We start from the raw sequence: 16,821 nt of genomic DNA, 5'->3' as shown, positions 1-16,821 counted from the left end.
CGAAAAGTGCCCCAGCGAAAAGTCCAGTCGTCGTGATAGCTGAGCGGAAGAAATTACAGGAAAATATTTTAATGATTTATTATATTTTACATTCCGGATGGTCACAGAACCGGGAAAACCATTCCGGAAGGTCATCAAGCATCGTCACTCTTACGCAGGAAACCTTCAGAATGGCCACGGAATCGACAAACCCCATCCGGATGGCCAAAAATCATCCCCCCTCTTGCGCCGGGAATCCTTTCCGGATGCTCACAGAACCGGCAAAACCCTTCCGGAAGGCCATGAGGCATCATCACTCTTGCGCAGAGGGATGAATTCGGGATGGCCACGGAACCGGCAAAACCATCCCGAAGTCCAAGAAGCATATACCTTCTTGCTCGGGAAGCCTTATGGAACCGATTCCGTGGTCAATAAAACCGGAACCATGATAAATAAAATGATACTTACCGGAATTTTGATAACCGCAATCCAATTTGTCCAATTTTTCACCATTCACACGCGAACAAATCGAAAACAACAACAAAATCAGCTTCTCGTATCATGTTTTGAACGAACAGCTGATTTCGATGTTTACAAACATCGTTTGTTGGTGTGCGAGAAACTCGCACGAAACTAGAAAAAAATCGAGTGCGGCACTCGCACTTTCAGTTCCAAGATGGAGGCAAAACTCGTGCGGCACCAGCGCTAGTTTCTTCAAACAAACACTTTGACAGCTCTGAGTGCGGCACTCAGTGCGGAACTAGCCCTCAAACGAACGTACCATTAGTTTCGTGAGGCAAAATTCAAATTTCAGCCGAATAAAAATACGTTACAACCGCGATGAAACACTAGCGCCGCCTGTGCTCACGTTGGCGAACTATATTTGTTTTGAAATTATTGCACATTCAGTAAAAATGCGGTGTTTGTATTTTATCCGCTGCCAATAGGTTCACATTGCGCGCTGTTCCTTCTGCGGTGAACGGTAGTTGTATATTTTTTATTGATGTCAACAATACTATTTAGAGCGAATCATGAATTTTGTCTATAAACCGAGCAAACAGGATGGGCGAAGTTTGTGTCAAATTTAGTAAATAAGTTAAGCCATTAAATAAATGATCAATTTCATGAGTATCAGAGTTTTTTGTATCATTTTGAGCTCGCGATAAACCATCAAATTTCCTACAGTCGTAGTCGGGAGTAAACCAACATTTTGATGCAATTCCTCCACGGTCCAAATTTCAAGCATTCAACAACAGTTACTATAGATTGTCAAGACACACAGAGCTCACACATAGATATGGCAAGTCCTTATGGTCCGGTCCATGAATCCGGATCCTCTGGTTGAAAGTCCATCAATATCCGCGGATCGGTTCCAAACTGAAGCCTGCTGAAAATTCAAAGAAAAAATGCAATCGTACCCTTGGTCCGTTCTATGATTCCGATATCCTCTTCCATAAAACGGCTTGTTTCCGCTTGAAGGAAGGAAAAGTCAACGATTCGCGGAATGATCCCGAAACGAAGCCCTCGGTCTGGTCGACCCTGAATCTCTTCTGAGCAGGAAAACTAAACCCACTGCTCAGAAACTGCAAGATCTGGAGGAAACCTGATGCAGGAAACTCATCTTCACTTCATTTATTTGTTAAAACAAGTCGTAACTTTGCACTTTAATCCAGTTAACTCGCAAATCAACTGTTGCAAACGTTTTAACAACCGACGAACCCGACGAACCAAATTCAAGCAAACTGTCAAATGAAGCAAACTATCAAATTTTGTTTTGACTTTTGTGATCTCGTTCTGAAGGCAAGCGGAATAAAAAAGAATATGAAGAAGAAAGAGAAGACCTGCTTCAATTTCGAAATGCTGGTGTCATGTCCGTTCGTCCGTGCCGTCAATTAAGATTTCCATTGAGTTATCTTATGACATTCATAGATAGAATTGTGTAAAGAATATATGGCAATGCTCATGGAGATCATATTAACATACATTGTTTTTATACCCATTTTTTTCTTATTTTTAATTGAATGAAAACAAAAGTTTATTTAAATTTTAAACGTGTATATTTTTGAATTATCGTAATATAACCAAAACTTCATTTCATTTTTACTTCGAGGAGATGTTTTTCCCACTGCCCCACTGTTCCTCCGGTGCTCGTCGTCCCGTTGGTTTCTACTGCCTCCGGTTTAATCGTCTTTTGCTGGTGATTCGGCATGTTCTGTCGGATGGCCAACACCTTCGGCATAACACCGCTGCTCGGAACTGTCCTCACCGATGCTATTCTCCGAATCATTCTGGAGGATGCTGAGGACGGCCGCCGGCGGAACCAACAGCCGTTGATGTTACCTAAAATACCAAAACAAAATATTGAACTTCGATCCAAAACCCACGAAACACCCGCCACAGAACTTACCTGAGTCTTGGAGGTCGCGGTAATTAAGAAAATTTATTCGTCCGATCAGAAACTCATAGCGACGGCGGCAGCTTTGTGAAGTAGTTACCGGAACGAATTACGGGGCGATTTGGAGTCGCGAGCGTTCAAAATTGTCTGCTCGATCCGTCCTTTCGCCATCTTGAAATGTCAAAAAAATTCACACTAGCATCTTACGCGAAAACCACTGAACAATTACAGATGAATTCCATTAGAATTTCTTATGAAGTTCATAGTCTATCAACAGTGGACCAAATACATAAGTAAAGTTTAGTTATAATCATATGAATTTATAGTGACGGTCTAAAGATTGTCTATGAAAATCGCGAGAGGCTAGTGGATACTCAAATCAGGCAGCACATAAGATGTAGACTTATGAAAATCTTACATTCTTTTTCCTCAGTGTTATGGGAGAACTGTCATTTCCACCACTTCATTCTGCCAAATGGCTAGCGCAGGCCTCCAGACTACAGATTTTCTAGGTTAACAGACTGGCCAACGTATGTTTTGCGCTTGCAACACTGCCAGTTGGTGTCCAGAAACATTGTGTAGGGAATATGGGTTGCAGGATTGAATATGTAATAAATTATTGAAATGGTATTTATTATAAGATTGATATAATTTATAAATAAGAGTTTAGAGCGCAACAAAAAGTGCGCACCTTCATGAATATTGCCTTGTTAGCTGATTGCGGATGGAGTGCGAGAGCGCGCTAGCGAGCTGCGAGAGAGAACAACAAGCGAGAAAACAACGAGATGCGCGCGGCTGGCGAAAGAGAGAATGAAGATTGTCAAATCAGTTTTGTGGTTAATTTCTGTGGAATAAGACGTGTTGTTTGTTAATTGCAAAATATCTGTGTTTTTATTATAAAAGAAAGTCCCCGATCACGACACATTGGTCAATCTGTTTCCCTAGACAATCTGTAGTCTGGAGGCCTGCGCTAGCCATTTGGCAGAATGGAGTGTTAGAAATGACAGTTCTTCCATAAGGAATACATTGTAGAAACAAGCAAAAACTGCTCGAATTGAAATGCTCAATTTGTCTCAGATTTCACAAAATTTGTGCCCTAATTTAGGCGAATATGCAACAATCCGGTAGAGCAACAAAGCAACAAACCGATTGATTTTTTTGCCCGGCTGCTTTCATTAATTCCGCCAGATTCCCTGGGTGTTACGCAAATCCTGACAAAATAAACAAAATTACCAGATTGTACCCAAAAATCAAATCAAATTCGCTTTACAGCATTGCCTTAGCGTTCTCTTTTGCGATATTCCTACTCGATACTAGCTATCCGAAGGTTTGAAACGGTGAGACAACGCAAACCTCTGTTTACGCCTAAGCATCCATCAACCTCTGGATTCGAACTGACGACCTTTGGGTTGTAAGTCGTACCGCCGACCAGCAGACTCCACCGAGTCAAGACCCAGGGAGACGACCTGGGCTGAGCTAACGACCTAACCTCTAGGTTAGACTGGGGCCAACATTTACTTCCCTGTCCGACGGAAGGCGTGATCAGACAAATCTCGTCTCGAAAAATGCCACCGGAACCGTCTGGGATCGAACCCAGTCCAACTGGGCTGGGTTCGATCGCTAGCGCAGGCCTCCAGACGTGAGAGGCGTATTTGGGTAGAGTTGTGATATGTATGGTTTGATGAGAAATGAAAACACAATCCTTAAATTTACTAAAATGAGAGGCGTATTTGGGTAGAGTTGTGATATGTATGGTTTGATGAGAAATGAAAACACAATCCTTAAATTTACTAAAATTTATATTTATTTAAAATAATTCTGATTATAATTAAAACCTCATTGGATAAACTATCTAAAAATTGAGTTTAAGTAAATAACATATATCCTAAGAGAATTTGTTTTAAAGCGCCAGTCTCTAATTTTGTATCGCTCTTTTCTTCTAATAATTCAGGCAACAAATCTTCAATATGAAAAAAGAGTTAAAATTATATCACAAGTTAGAGAATAATTTGTTCAAAAAATTAGTTCCTGCAGTTTAAAATAAAATAAAAACATGGACTACCTAAACCTAACGTACAGCTACATCATAAATAACCTCTCCAGCCCGTAGCCCGTAAGCCTCACAGCTTCGTCTCGTGCCGGACCATCCCGTTCTTGGCGCCGTACATCCGCAACCGCATCGGCCTGGTGTTGTTGTACGGCGGCGGTCCTCCTCCGGCGACGTTCTCCATCACCCCGTTGATCAGGTCCAGACTGTGAACCTGCTTGGGACCACCGCCGTTGGCCATCATCAGATGTTGGTTGCTGTTGCCGTAGCTCGCACCGGAATTGCTCGTCATGCTGACCATGCTCTGCGGCGTGGCGTTCAACGTTTGCCGCGAGTGCATCGTCGCACTTGGCGAAATGTTCTGATGAGGCGCCGCCGAGACCTTGTTCAGGTTGTTGAGCCGTTGCGAAGTTGTTGGCGGGCCAATGTTCGAACTGGGCGTGGCGTTCTTCGAGCGTGGGATCGGCAGCTGGTGCGGCGATTCGTGGTTCGAGTGGTGCTCGGACTCGTTGTCGTCGCCGCTGTCCACGTCGCCGTCGCTGCTGTTGGTGCTCGCGATAAAGTGCTCGTTCTTGATGACCTTCCGGCCGGCCTTGTTCCGCCGGTAGTACTTGAACTCACGTGGCAGCGTGTACGAACGGGGCAGGGAAACCTGCGAATAGAGGAAGCACATTAAAAAACAAGGCTAGAAAGTTAAAACGCGCTTCAACCTACCTGACTGTCGATGTCAGACGGGATTCGGTGAGGGTTGCTACCGTCGTCCACGGCGTCCAGGTTCTCGTCGCCGCTGCTGACCACCGATTGGTTGCGATCGGCTTCTTGGAGCCTGTGAAAAGAACAAACAATTTGTTATTTACCCAAAGTTGACTAGGTTCGTGCAAAGAGTGTAAAATCGTTAAACGGTGCACTAAAAGTGGGGAACAGTAGAGGCCAGATTATTGCATCGGGTAGATAACATGAAACTAATGTCAAACAGAGGAAGAGTTTATTGTTTTCTTTTTTTTGTTTGACACATCCAGCAAACGTCAAATCAGTATAAACTTGCTGCCGAATCTCTTTCAGAAATGATCCTGGATCCGGAAAGATTTTGTATTGTTTGTTTCTGTTACTACTTACATAAAACAATAAATCAGTTTCAAAGAATGTTTTAACAAGGAAAGACTAATTTAAATTCCTTTAGAAACTCAGTCAACACTCGCAAAGTGGTGTAGGGTCTTAGTTTTTCAAAATAACGTAAACAAAAATATTGACCGGGTAATAACAACCCAAAACAGACTTGTCCTTAAATCAGCGTGTACTTGATTTTGACAGCGAATGGAAATAGGCGCGTGTTTATGTTTACACTGTGGACAGTTGAGACTTGAGAGTGAACGTTCGGCAAGTGTGAGTAATTTTGAGTTGTGCTGGAACCGGTTTGCGGAATCCGGAACAAAACACGACGGAAGCGGACACGAGGTCAATGGGCGATTGGGTGGTTAATAATCGGCAGCAATGGTGCTGTGTCCGGAATGTCGTGTCTCAAGGAGTCCCGTTTGCGACTCCACAAGTGGAGTGATCTTGACGGAAAGTGACCTGGTGAAGGGGCTCCCACGATGAGGGAAGTTCAGAATAACATCAAGAACTGAAGAACAACAAGGCGACTGGGAAGAATGGTACCGGTGCGGAACTAATCAAAATTGGCCCGGAAAGGCTGGCGTCATGTTTGCACCGACAGATAGTCAGAATCTGGGAGTGGAAAGTAGGACTAGGAGTAATATGCCCGATATAAAAGAAGTAGGACAAGATAGATAATGAGAACTGCCGTGCTATCACAAACCACGAAAAGTGTGTAATCCGTTTAACGCCACCACCTGTCAAAAGTGACAGCTACACGATCACGCAAAGAAAGGAAACTCACCTAAAATTGGCCGCCTCCCGCGCCACCCAGTCGTAGTAAATGCGCGAATTCTCCAAATAGTGCGGCGCCAGCAGTATCTCCGGCGTCTTGGCCCGCTGCATCTGCCGCTGCTTGTTCAGGTTGTTGATCGGCACGGACACCGCACCGCCCACGTGGGTCTTCCCGGTGGTGTTGTTCTTGCCGCCGCTGCTGGAGCCCGTGTTGGTTGCGCTGTTGTTGGGCATTGTCGGCGTTGCCCGGCTGTCCAGCTTGCTGCGAGGCGGTGGGACCACGTTGTACGGAAAGGGGAGGTTGTCGGCGGCGCCGCCGTTTTCGATGCTGCTGTACGTGCCGGAGATTTGCCGGGGGTGGTTCGCGTCCATGTAGAGTCGGCTGTGGTTGTCGTACAGGACGGCTCGGTTGGCGGTGGCCACTTCGGTGGTGCGCGGACTGATTGAGGGTGGCCGGTTGTTGTTGGCTGCGGCGTCCGCGTACAGGTTGACAAAGTTTCCTCGGTAGTTTTCGGCGAACGGGTTTCGTGGCACGTTGTTTGGAAGCATTTTGGTGCGGGGGTGGACCTGACGGGTGAGGGAATTGCTCTCGGTTGCTGATATCTGGGATGAGATTGGGGACATGTTCCGGTTGTTGACGGCGGCTTGCTGGGCTTCGGCGTTCTTCATGTTGACCAGGGCGGAGATGTTGATTCCGTTGAGGCCGAAGCTGTTGTAGATCGGATCGTAGTTCGAGCTGAACTTGTTGAGGTTGTTGACGTCGTCCAGGTTGGCCGCTAGTAGCAGGTTGAGATCGTTGAAGGACTTTTCGACGGCAATTTCCGCCATGTCTGGGGATGAAGGTCGCCACTCCATGGGATCGATGTCGATGTGCTTCTTGACGCGAGGGATTGGTTGTCTTGGCAGGGTAGCCTTTCCGTCATCTCCTGAACTGAGCGTTCCCGTTCCCGGGCCACCCAGTTTTCCCTGCTTGATCTCCTCCTCGATGATCTTCAGTTCGGCCAGCTGTTTCTGCTTCTTCTCCTGCAGCTTCTGTTGAATGTTAACCCTAGAGCCGACACTGCTACCCTCGTTCTCACTTGATCCTCCCGTATGCGATCGCGGCAATGGCCTCCTCCAGAACGGGATCGCCATCGGTCCAATCGGCGTTCCCTGGTCCGACGCCCCACTCGGTTGCATGGCCAGATTCGGTGGCGGCACGAACGTGGTTGGTTTCTTCTTCTTCCTCTTCGTGGCGGCATTCACCGGATTCGAAAACCGACAGTTGAACACTCCCGGAATCGAGTGCGGATACTTTTGACTTCCACAGCCTCCAAAAACCTTCCCGGCCTCCGCCCCTCGCTCGGACGTGTCCCGACAGCGACAAACCTCCGCACAGCGAGTACACTTCGCGGTTCCGTTCTCACACGGTGCCCGGCCACCGGCTTCGTACCCGAGTCGTCGCACGTGAAAGTACCGGTAGTACACGACCATGAAGAACAGGCCGATCGCGAAGCTGCACAGCACCGAGATCGGGATGGTGTACCAACCTTCCGGGCGGTTCGGCCAGATTCCGACCATCCAGAGGCCCACCAGCAGGCAGTTCTCCATGAACATTACGATGTAGAAGGTTAGCTGAAATGGGGAGAGTCGATTAAATGGGTTGATCTTGTTGAAACCTTCGAATCCCTTACCATCTTTTGTCGGTGCCGGACCTCCTGCAAGTTGATGTACGCAAAGATGTACACGAATGCGATCAACCCACCGAGGGTTGCCTTTTTTAGTCGCGAGATCCGTTCACCGTGGAACACATTCTTCGGCGAGATGAGCCACAGAAACATCGAGAACCAGTGGAGAACTGCAAAGAAAATATTCAAGGTGAGACGATCGTACGTGATTTTCGACTATCTGAACTTACTTATGACCAGAAACACCCAATGACTGTATACCGAGGCGTACACGGTCAACGAGATGACCCGCGATATCACGGTTCCCAGCCGCCACAGAAACTGGAAGATCACCCCGAGCCAGGTCAACACCAACCGGTGAACGTTCTGCAGCCGGACGTTCTTGCTGAAGCTAGCCAGTGCCCAGCAAACGCTGAACAACGACAACGTAGCCGAAACCATGTTCAGATCCCGAAACGTCTTCTGCTGCTGCTCGGCCAAACTCGTCTGCTGAACCAGGGCCGTACTGGACAGATGGTGCCCACTGGCCAGCGCCTTCAGCTTCACCGCGTTCATATGGGTCTCGTTCTGCAGGTTCACCAGCACGTACAGCTGCAGCAACAACATTGGGGCAGCCTCGCAGAAGGCATGAACCAACCGGAGCATACAAAGATCCCGAACCTCGTGCTTCACGTGACGCAGATCAACGGGCACGAACAACTTGGCGTATCGCCACAGCACCCCCAACTGGGTCGCATGCAGCGCCAACACCACCCATCGGCTGTAGCGCGCCGAATCGGACGGCTCCTCAACCGGAGGTTTCTTCTTCTTCTTCTCCAAACTATTCTCCGGACTGTCCTCCCCAGGTGGCCCCGTCGCGGCGGCCGTCGAGTTCCGCAGCTTCCGCTTGTTCAAGTACCATCGTACGGAGACAATCTAGCAAAAACAAAAAAAAAACCTAGTTAGTTGCAACCTTACAATGATACCAGGACCCCAGGAGGACACAAACCTGCGAGATGACCAGCGAGAAGCTCACGATCACAATCACCGTGGCAAAGTAGGCGAACTTTTGGCGCTCGTACAGCGCGTACCCGAGCACGACGTCGAAGACCACGTTGCAGAAGTAGCCGGCCAGCGAGATCACGTTGAACAGGACGTCGCACAGGGGAAGGAACTCGGCCATTGTGGTGGGGGTGTGATTTGTTGTAAAATGTGGTTTAAAAGCTGGAAATGAAATTGGGAAAATTATATTAAAGATATATCAATGAAGTCAGTCTCATTTAAATATTTTTCATGCATACACTCAAACCCCGATGGTTTGACACCAACTGTTGTCAAACGAACGGGGTCACTTTTTAGTTTGACACCCCTTTTACACGGAGTTCCCACACACTACCAAAAGTTTGTTTCGATAGTGAGCGTGAGCGCCGTGTAAAAAGTGACAGTTCGTCACTTTTTAGTTTGACTTTGTCAAACCAACGGGGTACAAACTAAAAAGTGTCAAACGAAAAAGTGACCAACCACCGGGGGTTGAGTGTAATAAACAACTAAAGAATAAATCAATTTCAGATTCGAATCAAACGTGTCAGCTGCGTTGCACAAATTGGGATGAGTGTAAGATTGCAGTTACGAACTAATTATGTTCCGTTTTGGCTTCCTCACTTACATTTTTTTTTACTTCCTCACCGAGGTAAGGCTGTAATCCTGCTCTAAAAATAAACTTGTCACATAAAAGCTCGTGACCAACCTTCATTTGCTCCTATCGACTCAGTCAATCGAAAACTGAACAAATTCTCAGCACCCCGGTCACGGAATATTCTAGCGGAGCTGGTTCAATCAGAATCCTGCCGGAACGGTGGAAAATTTCTGCTAGAATGCTGTAAAAATATATAGCTCTGTAAGAACTCTGCTAGAATCCTGCAAGAACGTCGTGACTGGGGCTGACTGAACCGATTTCAACCAAACCGGTCGCATTAGACAAGGTTTAGGATTTAGGGTCCCGTACAGTCCCGTAGCCAGGGGGAAGGGGAGGGGCTGAAGACACCCCTCCCCCTGTTTTTTTTTAGAAGATTTATGGGAGAGAGGGAAGAAGAAGAACAGAGGAAGAAAATGTATTCTGCCAGACCCCTATTGTCCCTATTTTGGGCCTACTAAGCAGAGTGCACTTTTAATTTGATGTATGCTCAAAGGCCTAGTTTGTTTTACATGAATAAGTTGGTTTTTTAATGCTTAAGCTCGTACATTATCAACATTTTGTTAAAAATAACCTTATATCGCTGTAAAAGCACGAAAAACTAAAACACTTTTTGCCCCTATGTTGGGGATATTGCTCCTAGCATACGAACTTCTATGTGCATATTGTCGGCATACCTTCTGATTGGTTGAAATCTCGAAGGACGTGGCGAACTTTTTTGACGTACGGTTCAGCCCCAGCTCGTACAGTACAGCCGCACATATTCGGTCGACATATATGCTAAATCATGGTGATGTTTTAAGCCACAAATAAACATTAGAATGATTGATTTCACTTGCATTACGTGCATAATAAGCTCGCCATGATTTATATCATTCTTTACGAGTTTTAAACATAATTAAACAATTGTTGCGTAGCCAAACAACAAGCCCGTAATATGCAAGAAAGACTTGTGAAAAGCGCACACACACTGTCACAATTTATAGAAACGTCAAATGGACTGAAAATAGAGCCATTCTCTTCGAGAGACTTTAATCAGTTATTATATTGATTTGGTGGCAGTTTAGTGATTGTGTTTGCAACGGGATTGTGCAACCCAAGTGCAACCCACCAATAAAAACATATTGCCGGTGGTTGGAGATTCGGGGGACGGCTCTCATTCGTGTGCTGAGCGATGAACGCCTTGACGATGAGTGCCAAGAATTGGTAAGCAAAAGTGGTGAAAATTTTGGACCTAATGGGCAAGTTGCAATTTGCTAAGAAAAATGTGAAGAGTGATATATTTATTGCATTATTTCTAATTTAAGAGGAAAAATTGAATTATTCTTGCCCACCAAAATGAAGATAAAGACAGCACGAATCATTCTCAAGTGGCAGATCCCTGTTAGATTTGGTGAAATGCTCAATTTCGTTGAATTAAGTTTGGTAAACCCAAAATAGGTACTAGGTCCAAAATAGGGACAAATACCCTAGATCCTTACATAACAAAAAAAAATTGAAAAATGTTACTTTTCGTTAATAGTGCTGAAAAGTTTAACTACGCGACATAAACTTTGGAAAAAAATTGCAACGGCCTTATGTATGTTAGATAATTGGCCCAAAATCGTAACAAATATCATCAAGTTATATATCGTTTGAAAGGCAATCAAACGAGTTTGAAATTTATAAGATCTGGCCACTCTATCTCAAAAAATACCACTTAAGTGTTATTTGTGTATATTTTCGAAGCCAGATCTCACTTATCTGTATGGAAACTATGCCGGGATCAATCATCTGAACTATCGTATACATACGATAGGTAACCGAAAGACCTTTCAAACGAGTGGAAACTTTTCAAGATCTGGCAACCCGGTCTCAAGTTAAACACACTTAAGTGATTTATGGATTTTTTATGTATCCAATTTTTAGTAAGGAGTTACATTTCTAAAATTTAGTTTTGAACATATTGAACAATAACTATATCTGAAGACTAAATCGTTAAGTCTCAAAGTAACTCTGTGTTTAAGGATCCACTACACGCGAACATTTTTTACATCGACTTTTTTTTGCGGAAAATGTAATAATTCTGAATAGAAAACAGTTAGAGTCTGTAAATATGTTTTGCAAAGTTAACAAGACCTCAACTGATCTGATTGTTTCAATATTATTTTGGGCTTTTTGAAGAAACTTTTGAAACAATCAGATCAGTTTAGGTCTTGTTAACTTTGCAAAACATTTATACAGGACCTAATACAAAAAGTGGGATTCTAACCAAGATTCTAACTGTTCTCTAATCAGAATAATGACATTTAGGTGCTAGTTTTATTATAGTAGCGATTCTCAACCTTCTTCTAGGCCGGTACCCCCTCCCATGTAAATGAAGTAGGCCCGGACCCCCGTTGAGAATCGCTGACCTAGGGGATCATGCCCTGAAATGCACGGCAAATTGACTCATTTTGTTACATACTTATCACCATGTGAAATACAAATCCAATTATATTTTTTTCTAATTAGAAAAAAAGTTCGGCTTTTCACACAAAACACACAATAAGACAATAGTCGCGCTACAAGAATTGAAACTTGGCTCACGACGCGTGCAATGCAACACGTGCATGCGTTGCAAATGTCAGTGGAGAGACTTCAATGAGCATGTAGCGACGAACCTGCATTTTTCTCATTTTCTTGTTTTGGATGTGATTGTTTAAAAATGATCAACTTGTAAATTTTTAACATAGAGAATCGAACGACAAAACTTAGGTTCAAGTAACGATGCAGTAAAATCAGGGTTTACACCTGCATGGCGTACTCTGCTGCATGTTTTCTTTATTTGCATACCGTCATTTAATGCAAATTAGGTCTCTCATCAAAAAAAGAAATGCACAACATGGAAAGAAAGAAAGCACCAACGACGTGTCGTGGGAAAATGGCACATGTGTCTGGGAAAAACAAGAGAAATGCAACGCATATCAACTGGATTCTGTGCTGTTTATGCCATCACGTTGATTCGTTTTTTTTTTCAAGTTATTTTTTTGGAAAAGAAGCTTCTGCAAATCAATCAAACCATCCACATTAACGACCCCCGGGTCTTTTGTGGTCTCTATTGCAAGTTTCTGCTCGAACCTAGGAGTCCGAAGGCTTGAATGGGGAGAGCACGCAAACCTCTTTCTACTCCAAGGAACCTTCCACACCCCAGTGTTTGAACTGACGACCTTTGGATTGCGAGTCCAACCGCCGCCAGCGATTCCACCGGAGTAGGCTTGGTTTGGTGTGTTGTTTGTACTTATGGCATGGAGACGACTCCTACACCTCGAATGACTTAACGGCCTAACAACCAAGGCCGGGACCGACATTTTACTTCCTCATCCGATGGAAGGTTGGAGCAGATGGGAATCGAACCCAGAATCATCCGCTTACAAAGCGGACAGCGTAACCATTCGGCCACGCACTGCCACACCCAGCTTCTGCAATCAGTAGTGTAGAATGTAAGCCTATTTAAATTTAACAAACCCTGACATCAATATCTTTTCTAGTAACCTACCTATGGCAACGTTCGTGGCTGGTGATGGCGTTGAGGACAGTTCGCGTAATTCCGTACTAAGTAGTTTCTTCTTCGTCTGCTCACCGTGGTCGATGAACTCATCGGCTGAATCAGTCGTCGTCTTCTTTCATTTGCATGCAACTTTCGTTCCATATCTCCTCCCGCGAATATGCAGATTCGACACAACTCAGCTCAGCTCAACTGTACTCGTGCTTTATGAACCACCGACTCACAGATTTGGCACATTTTAACTCACTTTTTTGCACTTATTTTTTTTTTTTCGTCAGGTCTCACTTGTTTTGTATTCATCAACTGATGCACCACGAGCTGAAGAATTTCTTCAATTGGACTGCCGTTTAACCGTTTAACTCAAGATTTCCAGCGAAGCAATTAGGTTCGATCGTCCAGCAGCAGCCGGAAGGGATTGATGAGGACCGATTGACGATCGACGACGACGACGACGACGATGATGATGATCGGTTGCGCGATGCGGAGAAATGTGGATTTTCTTCCCCGTCCCCTGTTGCGTCGTCCGTCGCCCGCAAAGCAAAATATTTTCCCTGTCCTCGTGACTCGGGAGAAGTCCGGGGGACGGATTGGCACCAGCACCACCAATACAGCGGGACAGTTCTCTGTGGAAAAATGAAAACAAAAAATATTTTGCGGTTTAATTCGTGTTTTTTAAGGATGTTTTTGTTGATTTAATTTGCTTCAGATATTTGAATGTTTTTTTTTCAATAAAATTTTCAACTGCAAACCCTAATTTATCTATTTGTGTGTTTGGAGCCTATCTCTCTCAACACTTACCAAAAAAAGGGGCACACAAAAGAATTATTTTATTCTGAATTATCGTAAACTGGGGTCAATGGGGACACATGGGGCGAATTGGGACAGCAGTTTTAACCATGTTGGAGCACAGTATTTTGATTTTCCTGGTTGGTTTCGGTTAAAACAGACTCAGGCCAACAAAATGTGTACATCCATTTCCAAATTTAAAAGCTTTAAGTGCTCTAAAAACTGCTGTCCCTATTCAGACTGTAGTCCCGATTCACCCCAGATTACGGTATTAACTCTTCGGAAACCAACCTAAGTGCACAGAAAACACTTTTTTTGTGTATAGAGCCTCAAAAATATAACAATACCAGTAACGTAGTCATAAAATAAGCCAGGGTTGCCAGATTATCTAACTATCACACTGGTTTAGGTCTCCCAATTATCAATCAAAAGCTTACGGACATAGATTTCATACAAATAAGTGAGATTCGGCTTCACAAAAGTACATGAATTTCACTTAAGAGGTCATAAGTTAAGACAGGGTTGCCAGAAAAGGCTACACAATCTGTCACTTTTCTGATGGTTCTGATTATTTTTTGATCTGTTCAAAGTAGAAAATAGAAATTTTGGATTGCCATTTCAGTAAAATAAATAACTGAATTCGATTCAGTAATCATCACTTTTGCTGAAATTCGGCAATGAACAAAAATATTTCTGAAAAATCAGTAACTTATGACTTGTTGTTTGGATGCTGCCGAGAGGAAATCCTTTTTCAAATGTGTTTTGTTTTTAAATTTTATATTATTTATGATCTTTAGAAATAAAGGTAAGAAAAATTTGAATAACAAATGCCTCAATGCTAACCTGTTTTTTTTAGGTTTGGAGGATTCATGAAATAAATGTATAAATAACAGTACTGAAAACATTTTTAATGGCAAACAAAATTAAAATTTGATAATTGAAATGCCAGCAAATGATCTGTCAAACTGACACAAGAAAAATCAAGAGAAAAAATTTCTGAATTTTTAGCAAAATAAGCTGACGTTGCTGATATTTAAGTTATTTTGACAACCCGTTAACTGAGATTCCAGTAAACTATCTGTCAAAGTGACAAGTGTCAGTTAACTGAGAATTCAGTAAAATCTAAATTACTGAATCGTTGACTGAAATTTCAGCAGATGAAAATTCAGTAAAACTTTACTGAATTTCAGCGAAAAAAAAATTGGTGAATTCAGAATGACCTGTCTAAAAAAAATAATGTGCACACCAATTTCTCATCACTGAATTCAGTTTAATTTACTGAAATCTGCACTACTGAAATTTTCAGTAAATGAAAACTTGCTGAAATTTCAGCAAACTTTGACAGCTCCATACAAATTTTAACTGAAGTTCAGCGAAAAACTAACTGAAAATTTCAGTAGTGCAGTTTTATGTAAATATTAACTAAAAACGAACATCAGAATTTGCTGTGTGCCTTAGAATGGAATGTTCCAAGTTTGTTGAAATTTCAGCAAACTTTGACAGCTCCATACAAATTTTAACTGAAATTCAGCGAAAAACTAACTGATAATTTCATTAGTGAAGTTTCCAGTAAATATTAACTAAAAACGAACATCAGAATTTGCTGTGTATAATTTACACGGTGCTCAAAATACCGTGAAAAAAAATGCAATCCGAGATTTTGGTGTCTATATGTCTTTAAAATGTTATTTCCGATTTTTTTTTAAGAAAATCTATAAACCAATACAGAAGATTTTCTGATGTAGTTTTCGAGACACAGCCATTTTAAAATATTATTTCCGACTTTTTCTAAGAAAATCTTTATTATCGATGTAAAAAAGTCGGAAATATCATGTTAACCCTCTACTGCCTAAATTTTTTTTTCGAAAATTTTAATTTTTCCCTTGTTCAGGAGGTCATTTTGAGCAACTTTTGTTCTACGAAAAACTTCACTTTTCTTGTTTTATGTTTTTCTTGTTTTATTTTTAGTATTTTAATTTTCATTTATCTTGTTTAGTTTATGTTTGTTTTTGGTAGTATTTGGCCTATTCTAACACCTCCTATCATTACATCTTGCCTATCTAATTTTTTTTATGTTTTTACAATCACTTTTTCAATTTTTTACCTGTTTTTTTCACTTTTTCTGCTATAGAATGGCACCATTATCATTTATATTGTAAACAAATGCGTAGAGGCATAGTCTGGGACACTACAAAAATTACTGCATACTTATTTTTACTTAAAATATAGGAAATTTTAGTAAAAAACACAGCCCCTAAAAAATTACATTTTTAAAAACAATGGCAAAGTCACATAAAACAAGTAAAACTTCCAACCCTAAAATTTTCTAAAATTTCAAGAGTTCTTCTTTCCAATGCATTTTAAAGATTAAAAATTGGTTGAAAAATGGATTTTTAGCGATTTTTTAAATCGAAGCCCGCCTAAAGACGGGGTTAGGTTGTAGAGGGTTAATACGGCTGTATCTCTAAAACTACATCGACAAACCTTCTGTAACTGGGCCCAGAGATACTTGACAGTCATATTAAGCAAAATCCATCATTATCTCGAAATGCATATTCTTTAAAGTGCTCAAATTGTATTGATTGTTTTGGTTTTCTTATTGAAAATCGGATGTAACATCTTAAAATGGCTGTAGCTCGAAAACTACACCAGCGAATGATTTCATTTTTTGCTCAGAGGTGCGTTATGGTGTAAGGAACAAGAAAAAAAATCAATTAATTACCGATTCAGCTGAGAACTGCTGTTCGATCCTCGATTTTACGAATCGCTGCGTGGTTCTTCCCTGACGGCAAAATAACAACACACCGAGACCACAAGTTAAGGCCTCGAAAGCCTACGCACGACACGACGACGATTCATCCA

General features: G+C 42.7%; 1 protein-coding gene across 1 annotated transcript; it reads right to left on the bottom strand.

Annotated features, from left to right (window-relative positions):
* Nucleotides 1–4,196: 4,196 nt before the first annotated feature.
* Nucleotides 4,197–13,452, bottom strand: LOC6034256. Its single transcript, XM_038255524.1, has 7 exons — nt 13,165–13,452; nt 8,964–9,178; nt 8,206–8,890; nt 7,982–8,145; nt 6,319–7,922; nt 5,136–5,247; nt 4,197–5,073 (listed from the first exon to the last, which is right to left on the bottom strand). Exons 2-7 carry the CDS (start codon nt 9,135–9,137, stop codon nt 4,495–4,497), a joined length of 3,318 nt encoding a protein of 1,105 aa, XP_038111452.1. The 5' UTR covers nt 9,138–9,178; nt 13,165–13,452; the 3' UTR covers nt 4,197–4,494.
* Nucleotides 13,453–16,821: the final 3,369 nt, after the last annotated feature.

The sequence above is a fragment of the Culex quinquefasciatus genome, chromosome 2 (assembly GCF_015732765.1).
Source record: "Culex quinquefasciatus strain JHB chromosome 2, VPISU_Cqui_1.0_pri_paternal, whole genome shotgun sequence".
In the NCBI taxonomy this organism is placed as follows: Eukaryota; Metazoa; Arthropoda; class Insecta; order Diptera; family Culicidae; genus Culex; species Culex quinquefasciatus.
Note: the sequence above shows the minus strand (reverse complement) of the source record. Positions and strands in the feature narration are given on the sequence as shown.